General features: G+C 37.8%; 1 protein-coding gene across 6 annotated transcripts; it reads right to left on the reverse strand.

Annotated features, from left to right (window-relative positions):
* Nucleotides 1–51: 51 nt before the first annotated feature.
* LOC135164242 (uncharacterized) lies at nucleotides 52–12202 on the reverse strand. Of its 6 annotated transcripts, none has more exons than XM_064124410.1 (5): nucleotides 12000–12201; nucleotides 6680–6742; nucleotides 4804–5151; nucleotides 4032–4326; nucleotides 52–3362 (listed from the first exon to the last, which is right to left on the reverse strand). In XM_064124410.1, exons 3-5 carry the CDS (start codon nucleotides 5079–5081, stop codon nucleotides 1188–1190), a joined length of 2748 nt encoding a protein of 915 aa, XP_063980480.1. In that variant the 5' UTR covers nucleotides 5082–5151; nucleotides 6680–6742; nucleotides 12000–12201; the 3' UTR covers nucleotides 52–1187. The 6 variants fall into 6 exon arrangements, with proteins under 6 accessions (XP_063980480.1, XP_063980476.1, XP_063980478.1 ...); XM_064124406.1 differs by lacking the exon at nucleotides 12000–12201 and adding an exon at nucleotides 11683–11993; XM_064124408.1 differs by lacking the exon at nucleotides 12000–12201 and adding an exon at nucleotides 11177–11574.
* Between the last annotated feature and the right edge of the window lie 69 nt (nucleotides 12203–12271).

The raw sequence follows: 12271 nt of genomic DNA on the forward strand, positions 1-12271 counted from the left end.
TGAGGCCTTGAGAAATAGGGATGTGCTTTTGCCATCACGAGAATCTAAAGATTATTCTTATACTGGTGAATTGAAAATCTTTATTTTCTTCTTCCTTTTTATATCACAAGTGTATGCATAATGATGTCACTGTTCTGTATTTTGATCTATTCATTAATACTGTTTTTTAAGAAGTCAATGGAAAATAAAAAAGTGAAATTTATATCTTCTTGTGATACGAAATAATAATCTGTCATGTTGTTTTTGTAACGCTGAGCATAGTGCAGCAATGGCCGAATAAATCAAGAAACAACTTGTTATGGCATATGTACGGACACATTGAAAACAAAATAAAACATTGAACTTTGGAGTCATATAATAAAAATCATTCGTTTCGAAAATTGCAATGAAGAAACTATTGAAAAATTGTGCTTCATTGACTTTAAATTTGTAAAACACGACAGAACATTATTCATTACAGATGTCATGGCAGTCTTTAAATATTCAGCAAGACTTGGCAATACCATTAGTATCATAAACTTAGGGAATATTTTCCGATAGCTCTATTGCTTAGGAACGAGTGTATAAAATATAATCGAAAGTCCCGAGTGCGCAGCACAATAGATTTTTCGGCAATATTTAACACACTTATTTCTAACCAGACACGAATGCGGAAAATAGCCAATTAGTTGTAAATCATAAGTGGTACTTGAGGAATTATTTTTCCACTCGAATTTTGGCCAAGTTGAGTGCAATGAGCAATATCCGGATACATTTATCTATAAGCCTCATTGAACAGTGTCCCTCCACTTTTATCGATTCTAACGGCACATTCTCATTGATTCGATAATCAATATTTTCGAGAGAGACTTACCCGAGGCAGCGAATTTTCCAATGACGTTTAAAATCATTTACTGTTTCGTTGTCCGTGGGACGTACCATATCAACTATGAAGTGCGTCGAAAAATGAGCAACATGAACACCTACTAGGGAATGGTCGAGAAATTATCAAAATAAAACTAGCGAGCAGCCTAGACTGCTATACTACTCATTTTGGCTGAATTTCGAGTGAAAAAGAAATAATTTTTAATGTATCTTCCAAAGGAATTGGAAATCAGTGAAGTGATGAAATGATTAATAAATGATTGATTCGTGATTATCTGTAAAATAATGAATTAATTGTAGATTCGAAAATTATGCTTTGGAGTTCAAGGTATAAATGAGTTTGAGTATATAGGGCACTCAGGAGACCCAAAAGGGGTTTGAATAAGGTCGTAATTGAATTCTTCGCAGTCTGCTGATTCATTTTCATCTAAGAGTACCATATTAACCGCCAGATTGTCTCCGAACTCATCGTCAATGTAGATGTCTTCAACTGTATTGTCTGGATGGTCAACCCTTCTAATAGGTATCCTGCCCAGTGGATTAGTAAGCAGGCTTCGTAATTGTCCTAGGTGAGCTGGCAGTGATCGTCTTCTAGCCAAATTCGTCTTCGAGGAGGAGACGTATTCCTTGTCATTGCATTTATTTCGAAACATGACAAGTGTTGCATCATCGTCATTATCACCATCCTTAATCTCAGTCGTTGAATTACACGCAGAAAGGGGTTTACAAACTCCGAGTCGTTCTCCGGCAGTGACAGGCTGATGGAGTACACTCTTATCCTTCTCTGAGTTTGCCTGATCCTGTTCAATAGATTTTTCAGAAATGCAGGTGCAATGAAAGAGTTTTTTGGACAGCTCAGAAGACACGCATTGAGGACTCGTACATTTGTGGCATTTATCTGCGTCCCTTTCGTCTTTACCTTTCACCTCTCCCTCGCTAGTTGTGTCATCCTTATATTTAACCACAAATTTATCTCCACTTCCTGATCTCTCAATGCTCTGGATTTCCTCATCAGACATTTCATTTAACTTGTAAAGCTCCTCGAACACTGACTCATTTTCCTTTGTATTAATAACATCATCACCAAAGCTTTTTGGGCTCCTGAATGGAGATGAATCATTCGATGCGAAGGAGACTGGTACTGGCGTAGTTGTTGAAGTTTTTGGACTTGTAGATTTGACGATGTCAGTTGCTCTGTGCAATGCATCGTGGAGGTCTCGAAGGGATACACTTCTGGTCATTGTACTGCCTGTCAAGTTCTGAGACACATCAGAAATGGTGAAAGTCTGTTTATTTTCTGAATCATTACTTTTGTTAAGACTGTAAGTATCATTACTGTCGGATGATGACTTGGTCTCTTTGTTTATCGTTCCATTAGGCAAGTAGACAGGCCGATATTCTACTGGATTACTTTTGTTCATTTTTGAGATACAAATCTCTTTCTCTTTTCTCCATAATGATGCGGCGAAGAAACTGTTTGAATCGGGATTCAAAACTTGGCGCTGTATTATAGCACCTCTGATGGGAGTCGGAACACAGGAATAAGGTTTATGTGTTTTCGTATTGGTAGATTTCCTATAGGTATCGTATTGACTTGGAGATCTGTTCAATTTCACATCTAGTGCGATTTTGTGACTGGCTGGCTTGTGTGGCTCGTAATCCTTACTTCTGATTTGTTTTAACATTTTCGATTTTACGTTCTCTCCGCTGTCTGTGGCGGAGCAATGGCCGGAGTTGGGTCCATAGAAAAATGTCTCTCGTTGACTCGCTAGGGTTTCTTTCAATTTCTTTATGTTTACTCTGGGATCGCTAGGGGCTGTTTTACGTGAATCAGTGGTCTCTGCTGTGTGTGAAGTCGTCCTGACTTCTAAATCTCGAGTTTTGTTGGGGTCAGTTCTCATGTGTTTGCTGATGATATTTGCATTTTTAACACTTGCGGATTTAAGCACTTCATCCAACATATCTAGAGTTTCGGTGGAATCAGGGGGATGCTTCCTCTCACTTGCCATCGTTTGATAAGCCACGGATTGTCTTGTGATACGCCTTGGAGGCTCTGTTGATGTGCATTTAGTAACAACTGGTGATTTACAAGTCGGAGGAGTTCTGGGTGTTTTCTTCGTTATTTGCTCGATGAACATAGGCTCGACATCCTCGTACTGCATGTCCAGTCTCTGGAGGTATCTGCTTAACTTCGGCATGTCCAAGGTGCGTTTGGTGACGTCCACTTGGAGGCCTTCATCGAGTAGATTGTTGAGGAGGGCAGGGAAGTCGTAGATGTCGATTATGATTCTTTTTTTGTAGTGCATGTACTGCTCTTCTAATTCTGTCTTAGTCAGGTTGTTCCAGGGTATATTCATCGTGCACATCTCCCATATTAAAAGTACCAGGCTGTAAACATCGGTAGCTGCTGAGACCTCATGACCACTGAAGAGTTCAGGTGCCTGCCACCTGTAGATCTCTGACCGTAGATGATCCTCGTAATCGCAAAACTGTTTTGGCTGGAATTAATTACATTCTTATATCATTTTAATGAATAATGAAAATGATTTGACAATTAAAGGTTGATGACATGGGGAGACGGGTCATGAATCGAAAATATATTTGCCAATGTTTTGTAAATATCTCTGAACAAAAAAGTTTCGGCGCAATTCTTTATGAACGAAATTAGAGCTGAAATCGTTTTTTCTCTCAACAAATGAGATTCAGCCAATTGCAATAGTTGATGACATAATAGTATGGAAGGAATCCAAAAAATTCTAAATTGTTGATCTCTTAAGCTATTAAAAAATAACTTTAATGCGTCAAATGCTCTATGCATTCAATTACAATAACTTTCTCTTGAACATTTACTGTCAATGTTGACCCTCAAGGCATTACGACTTTCACCGAACTATTAGGAAGTCACGTTTTTTCAATCTAGTTTACTATGTGACAAGAATTTTTATTTTCAAACGTGTCTTTCTAACAATCCTTGTTCAAGGGTTTGGCTCTCGATTGATCACCATTGAACGGATCCGACATTCTTGCGTAATCTATTTCCGGTTCTGTATGTGTTCTACAACGTACCGGCGTACCGTCGGTACGCCGCTTTTACAACGCACCGACGTACCGTATTGTGAACCCATTGATCTTTATGTCGTTCATAGTGAATAAGTTTTATGACTTACTCCATTGATATTGGTGGCTAATTCCCAACCTCCAAGTTTGACAATCCCCGTGGTTGCGAGGAAGACACAGTGGGGGCTTATAGCACTGTGGATGTAACCACGCATGTGGGCGTGTTTGAGGGCAGCTACCAAATATCCAATACATCTTGTTACACCTTGAACTGATAGTCGTTCACCCTGCTCGTGTATGTAATTGAAAAGAGTGCAGTCCACTGGTTCGAAAATTGCAACGATACCATGCTCTTCAGTTTGAGTTATTCCCATCAGAAGTAAAACGTTCGGGTGACGGATTTCCCTATGTTGAAAGAGTTTTGAAATTCGATGATTCATTTTAGCTCACGCAATCATTTTTATGATAGCTGTGAATAACTCGTACTTCCATGTTATCAAGTATTTAATGCCTCATTAATCGCGATTTTAACATCAATTATTTCACTAGCTCCCAATTTTCGTGAGGATATTGACACTTGAATCAATGTAAGTCGGTGAGCCTGTCAATACTGAATAATCCTATGATTGATGGTCATCTTTGATGACAGAAATCTAAAATAACACCACCAGTCGATGGACAGAACCTTCAGACCTTCTGTTACGATAAAAAATAGATACAATACGTCTGAAAAATACGAAGAACTCCCAGAAGATGAAATAATGCTATCAAATAGCTGAAGCTCATTCATATTTAATGCAGGGTGAATTTCTCCATCTACTGGTGGTGGTTCTACTCTACATTAAATCATTAAAAAAAATTATCCAATAAAATCTCACTTACGGAAGAACGTCAAGATCTGCCTTCACAGCATTCTTACATTTTGGGTGAATCTGCCGCCTCAAGGAGACTCTAGTATTATTCCATTCTGCATAAATAAGTTCCAAGTATCGATCCTCAGTTCCTGCCACCCAACCGATCTCGACAATATCCGGCGGAGGCACGTATGGTACACCGGGTATCATTATTTCCTGTCGATTATTGTTCTTATTTTTACTGTTTTCGTAATTTTTCTTGATGAGATAATCGAGGCGAAGTTTGTCTGGGCTGTTTGTGGCCATAAGGAAGTTCGAGTCACTCGGACTTTTTCGCCTCTCGATAAATGCTTTAATCGCATTTCTATACGCCTCGCTGCAAACAAACAACAAACATCGTAAAGGGTTAGGAAGTCCACACCGATCCCGAGTAATTTTAAATAATCTTTCGAAAAGGGCAGAAAGATTTGGTGAGAAAATCCACATAATCACACTATCCGCGATAAACTTATCATTATTCCTGAACGATAGTGACTGGAAAGTCGGGGGTAGAGATAATCTAACATTGGACGAAACGTACGCTGCCCTCTTGTCATTCTTTTTGGCGTTTTCATGTGCTAAGGGGGTTCCTTGATATCCAGAACTCTTCACTCTTATAACTGCAGTCGCGATAACACTTCGTCCGTGAAAATTCACAACTTTTTGGCACTTTTTCGTGTAAGTGCCGCTGACACTATTGTACGAGGAGGACGACATGTCCGGACTTGCAGCCAAACTCTTGACGATCGCTAGTCACTGGAGAATTGTTTACAAATACCTCCGACGAGGTCGTCACGTGATTCGAGTGAATATTTGTCGAACAGTCATAAAAGCTTTGAAAGACGGGGGTCGAGGATGTGCAGCGCCATGTTCGAATAGCCCTGTTTGATTCGTCCACCTTTTTAATTGATGACTCGCTCGCGATTTGAGGGGGCGCAAGGGGGTACAGTTTAGCGGGACTGTACACTTTTGGAGGGAAATTGATGCGAATTCCCGCGAGGCAGTTGGTGTGAATCCGGCAGTAATGGCGGAGGGACGCGGGGGTCCGGTGCGGTAATATTACAACAAAAAGTGGATTTTTAGTTCCGAATGAAAGCATTGCAACGGTTTTGTGAATCTTTTCATTGTGGAGTCTAGGAGACGTGTGGGTATGTTTATCAAACAGAGAAATTCGCATAAATAGATTTAGATAAATATATGGGAGATATTTTGCGTTTAATCGCCAAGTCGTTCGCTCTGACTTCTTGGACAATTAAAATGGTGGTTGTTTTTATGATGGCGGTACATGAGACCCTGTCTCCTACATATTTTCAGATTTTTCAAAGTTTTTTTTGAGTTTTTATGGCATAACTAACGTATAATTCCTTTGATTTCAATGAACGAAAAAATTAAATTTTCGTGTCTCCACGGCTTATTCGGAATTATTGTTAACATATTTTTTTTTTGCTTCACAGATACCTGAAAATAAGTGTAAAGATGGAGAACATGCCATGGGACACAACAATACAAAAGGTAAGTGTACCCCCCTATTAAATTAATCTGAAAATCACTTGGCATTTGCGCGATTTTCATTAGATTGAATATACCTTCTACGGGAAAAAGTTCCGCATTGACGATGTCGGAATTTTTCCACGACTCGGCCTTGATAAGGGAAAATAAGTGAACCTGCGTATTGTAAATCGTGTGAACAGCTGTTAATTCCTCGGTATAATGTGCCCGAGTAAAGCTTAGACGACGGGCCAATTAAAACGGTTGATAAATTATTTCCCTCACTTCATGAGAGAATCCACCCGGAAAATACTTATTTCTTTTTATCCGTAAAAATGCTGACCCCTGGCAACCATTGTAAACTGCATTAAACTTACTTATTGAGGCCATCGAATTTCGGTGACAATGGTTGGCGATTCCGATCGCGTTGAATGATGTCCCTGAAATAAAAAAAGACGATATAATGGGCATTGCTGAGCTTTGAAAGCTCTTCCATTGGGAAATCAATTCCATGGATTGTTTTCACCCATGAATCACTGTTAATCCTTCCACCATTGCCTCATTATTTTTTTTTTCAATGGGTGGACAGGCTTTTTCCTCTCACGTCAATCAAATTTGTAAATGATTAGCTCAGGTCGATTATTCATAATTGGCGATTGGCCTTCTAGTTTTGTATTCATTTTTGGAGTCTCTGAGTACGAGGCTTATCAATTTGAAATTAAATTCCATAAGAGATAACCTGGTTTATTTTCTTTTATTGAAACTACTGTAGTTAATTACTCTTGATTATTTGAAAATTTGAGTTTATTTTCCCTCGTGCCATTTACACAATTTAAATAAATTAATATCACTGATGGTCGCTTGCAAAAAACCATCAAAATGGATGTCGGATGTTAGAAAAATTCTATACGAGTAGAAGTTGGCACATTAAGTGGGAATAATAGGGTTTAGCCGATCGAGGCATTGAGACACTCATAAAATACCGGTCACAGCTGTACCGTATTGAAATATATTATTTTACGCTAATAAGGTTATTACAGCAAAGGTCACGGTTTATAAGTCAATGAGCATAACAGACTGAAGTGCATATACTACAGTTGCTGGCGTTAGTACCATGCAAGGTTCACATTTTTTACGCAATTGAGTTCTAGCTAGGCTTATTTATCGAGCTCAATGTAATCAACCACTGGACTCACTCGGTTGAGGTTCATTTATTTTTTTCCCTTCATTTTGGTAATTACATGGCGTTCTGTATGCATTTGCTGTCCATTTGCTCATCCTGTCCATTGAATTTCAACATCCGGTCTGTGCATTACGTAATTCCGGGAATCGGAAGTATTTCGTAGCGAGAACGGTCGGATTTTAGTACGATGTATGGAAACGACACCGGTGCTGTTTCCACCAACAAGTATTTCAACTTTTTGAATGTATACATTTAAAAAGTAGAATGAATGATTCGCGGAAACATAAATTTCGGATGAAAAAACCTTGAACCCTTTGGATGACACCACTTTATCGCGTCTAGTTTGTCACATATTTTGTCAACTTTTGTCTCTCGGCAATTTCCATTTTCCTTAATTTTGACGCATCCTTTAATCTCTTATACCAATGATAGCTTTAGCATCATGAGGGTCAGTTTAGAAAAAAAAATTGTGGCAAGAATTGCATTCACTTACGCGAGGAAACTCATGGCTCGAAAATTTAGACGAAGGCATTGTAAAAGTTCTCTGAAATTTCTCCCAGTCTTTAAAATTTCTATATGGAGATAAAAAGTCATTAGAAATTACCTAATGGTTTAGTAATCATGTCATGTTTTTTGCAGATTAACATTATCTAACAATTGGGTAATTATTCTCGAACGGCTAGCTAACTGTTACCAAGTAGTTGACAAATTTTACGGAGCTATGGTAATTTTCTCCGAATGAGGAACACAATAGGATTACCAAACGGCTAGGTAATTTATACTGAACTGTTATCCCTGTGTATGAATAATGTCGGACCTAGTTATTTCAGTTATTAAAAAACTCGATTAGTTGAAGAATTTTTGATAGAGAAGACTGAGGATTTGCATCCAAAAGATTTGGAATTACCTGAAACTCGTCACTTATTTTTGCATTAGATAGAATTAGACAAGCTGAATTGCAAAAATTATTTCTCTGTCTATTGTGAAATTTTTAGAATAGAAATTGTTTATAAAATTCGCTCAAATCACTTTCTGGCATTTTTGGACCATAAAAAAGAGAAACTTATAAAAATCGTGGGGACTCTTTTGATCTCAGGATTTTTTGTTCCAACTTTTGCGATGATAAATTGTAATTACTCTGCTTAGAAAGCGGAGCGCGGGTCAGCCTATGCTGTCATAATGTATTGTTCCGTGGGTAAGATCGGATCTTCATAAAACTCTAGGTATTTCCACTGATCAATTAGAACGAATCGGCCATCATTAATGAGAATGATTGATTTTCGTAAATTAGCGAAAGAAGTTTACAGAGTCTTTAAATCATCAGTAACATTCATAAGTAAGAAACCGTTGAGGAGAATCACAGTACTTTAGATCTGAGATAAACTACCATTGACAAAGAAAAGTATAATTCATTGGCTGTTACCTCTGGCACGGAAAAAAGTGTCTACTCTCTAGCAAAAATTAGTTGCAATTCCCGGTGGATGAGGTGATGAGTTAGAACGCTATCGATTTCTTGTTCGATAATTCTGGGCAAGTCGGAATGGGCGCAGAAATGTTAAAGGTCGAAAAATCGTTTAAAAAACAAACAATAACAATGGGACTAGGCAGGTACCGGTAAAAGTTGATCCGTGCTGGGAATATTCAATTAGGTGTAGTCTCTCGAATTTATCCGAGCATGTCGACAATGTTCCAAATCACTAGAAATAGAAACAATAAACTCCCCGCGGTCACTCAAACCGGAAAATTAGTCTCTTTCGTTTTTTTCAGTCTCGATGAAATTTCACCTATTTAGGTCATGCCCGAATCAGATGAGTCTTAGATGGATACTTTTGAATCCACCACGAGTGCTGATATTTTCACGTAGAAAAATAGTAAATTATGTCATTAGGCGATGAATGTATTACTCGACAAAGACTTTTATAATCCAGGCGCGAAGAAGATGATTATAATCCCGAGATAAATAATATTTTCATCGCTGTGTCACATCTTATATTTTATATCATTGGACTGGAAGACTGCGATTCTGATCTCGCGTCTCTCGGTGAGATCGCAGTCTTCGGATCTCATATCATAAAGCTTTCATGCTCACTTTACATTTTCTACATTCAATGAATCTTCAGGATGAATTCATTTGTTTATAAGAACAAATAAGTGGCACGAAAGTGTTGCGACTTTCCTCACTTCCTAATTACATCAATTTTCATTCATTATTTTATAATTTCTGGAGTAACGGACTCGTGTCGACAGTTGGGGAAGTGCGTGATATTCCAGTGTTCCAAAAAATCATTAACACGTAAAAAGTGACACACATTAATGACTTTCGAATTGCGAAAATAAAACTACCGTGTGGAGAAGCGTAAAATTTGATGGTGTGACGTTGAATAAAAGTAAAAATGAAAATGGTCTGATCGGGAAATTCCTCAATAGTTTTCATTCAAGAGAAAGAGAGAAGAAATGGATGGTAGGGAAGAGAGGGAGTAAATGGTGGAGAAGGGAACGTGGGTCTACACAATTTATTTGGCTGTGGTGAATCCCGAAGACAATAAAGACCCTGTTTGAATGTGGGTTATTGTGATGCCTGAGAATGTCCTGGAAACAGTGAGGTGTATACAAACTTATATACCTGTGTTACCGTAATCACATCGAGATTAGTGGCAAACTAACGACCACGAGCATCAACCATGACGCTCACTTTTACCTGTTGTAAGTTTGTCGACATTTTACACCTGGAAATCATTCTGTATGTCTTCTCAGGTCTAATAGAACAGAACCTCTCATGAAACTTGTTGGTTCAGCCCAGTGAATGACTATGACATTTTATATTTTTCTTTAATTGCAAGGAAGAAGAATAGAAAAATATATCCATTGTTTTTTTTTCAATACGGGTTTTGAATCTGCAGAGAAAAAAGGGGGAGAGAAATTACCTAATAAATGACCATTTTCAGCATTTTTACTTTGCTTCGTTAGAAAATAACTTCTGACATTTCCACTGCGAAGTTATAAACACTTTGACAATCTGTTCAATTTGGCAAGATTCATTGAAACTTGTCGGATTGACATTGGAACGAATATGATCAAATCATTTTGAGATCTAGTGATAATATTTCTTGCAATTATTCTAATTTGCTATCCTGAATGAGAGACTCCAGAAAGGATTTTATTTCAAATTAAATTCAAAGTCACAATGTTGAGAATGGACGTGCTACTATTGCTCAATTGTCAACAAAAAATCGAACAGTCGATGTCAGGGGATAATTGCAAAATAACAATATAAAAATTTTACTCGATGATTACTTTTCAAGTTAGTCATACATAAAAGAAGGATAATCGAATTCTCTTCATTTTTTATCAACAATATTTAATAAGAAAAGAAGCGTCATATTTTCAATGCTCCACTGAATCATTATCGACTTTTTTCATGACAAACTCTTTCGTAATCACCCAGTCTTATCACTGGATGACCTTCTTCAAGATATAGAAATAAAGAGACTGATAATGCTTGCCAAAGTGCCTCTCACTCATGAATAAATTTGAATAAAAATCGATACAATAGAATAAAGAGAAATGAATTCAACGCGACCCATCATGTATCGAACCAACTAAATCATTCTCCCCTACGCAACAATAACTTTCAACTATGAGTCGACATTAAAAGTAACACATGACATCGTGATGATATTATTATAATTACCTAATTGCACAGCACGCCTGCGATATTATGTACGAATGTGCCTCTACAATACTACCAGAATAGAGTCTCTGAATAATCGACATTACTACTCCGATAAATTCAATCTTAATCTCCTTATCACAAATTTTCTATCCACAAATGCAGGGTTATCTCTTAATAACTACCGGATCGACACCAACACTTTACTCGAATTCACTGCTATCGCAAAACTAGCGTTAGGATATATCTTCACATCTGGATTTAACAATAACGTGTCAAGACATTTGTTTGGCTTCGGCCCTTGACGCGAAGCGCTCTGAATACGGAACACCCTCAACCGGCACAAGTGATGTTTTTTTTCACTCCAAAGAGAAATTTGAATTGCGAATAAAGAACATTCGTTCAATGTACCGTTTATATCCGCAACGAAGTTCAGACTAACAATTTAAATAGTCTACTTCTCAAAAATATATCGAATGAACCAGAACTTCATTTCGAGATATTGAAAATTGACACAAAACACTTACTTTTTCAACCACTTGAACATCCCCATCATCCCCATCATGCATGTGACAATATGATGTTTAACACTGATGTAAGGTGTGATAATACTATTTGTTAACGCGAATAATTCAAATAAATTGAAACTTCTGACAGTAACGTTCTTTGCTGATTCTCGACTCGAAATGGTACCGGCACCTTTCCTCGTGGCTCTATGGGCCTGTACTCGTTGCCGGTTAACTACTTGTGAGCGTTGTGAACACCCCCCACCATTATTCCAATCGCAGTCCGGAGATTTGTTCACTTCCAACATTTTCTACATCAACCAAGGAAATAGACTCACTTTCTTTCTCTGCATCCCACTTATTTTCCACAATTAAGAGTTAATGGGTTCACTCAGAAAATTATAAAGTTGATTTAACTTATAGGCTTCACTAATTAACGAGATTTAATGCACATACGAATCAATAACGAATAATGGAAATAACGTTTGAACATACGTCGAGGTCGGTCGGCCTCTGTGTATCGAATAATCAAGGAATTAGGTGGATTGATCGAGTCTGTGCTTAATTTTGACGAAAATATTTATAGTGGTTCTACAGTTGGCCACGCCCC

This window comes from Diachasmimorpha longicaudata, chromosome 7, assembly GCF_034640455.1.
Source record: "Diachasmimorpha longicaudata isolate KC_UGA_2023 chromosome 7, iyDiaLong2, whole genome shotgun sequence".
Lineage (NCBI taxonomy): Eukaryota > Metazoa > Arthropoda > Insecta > Hymenoptera > Braconidae > Diachasmimorpha > Diachasmimorpha longicaudata.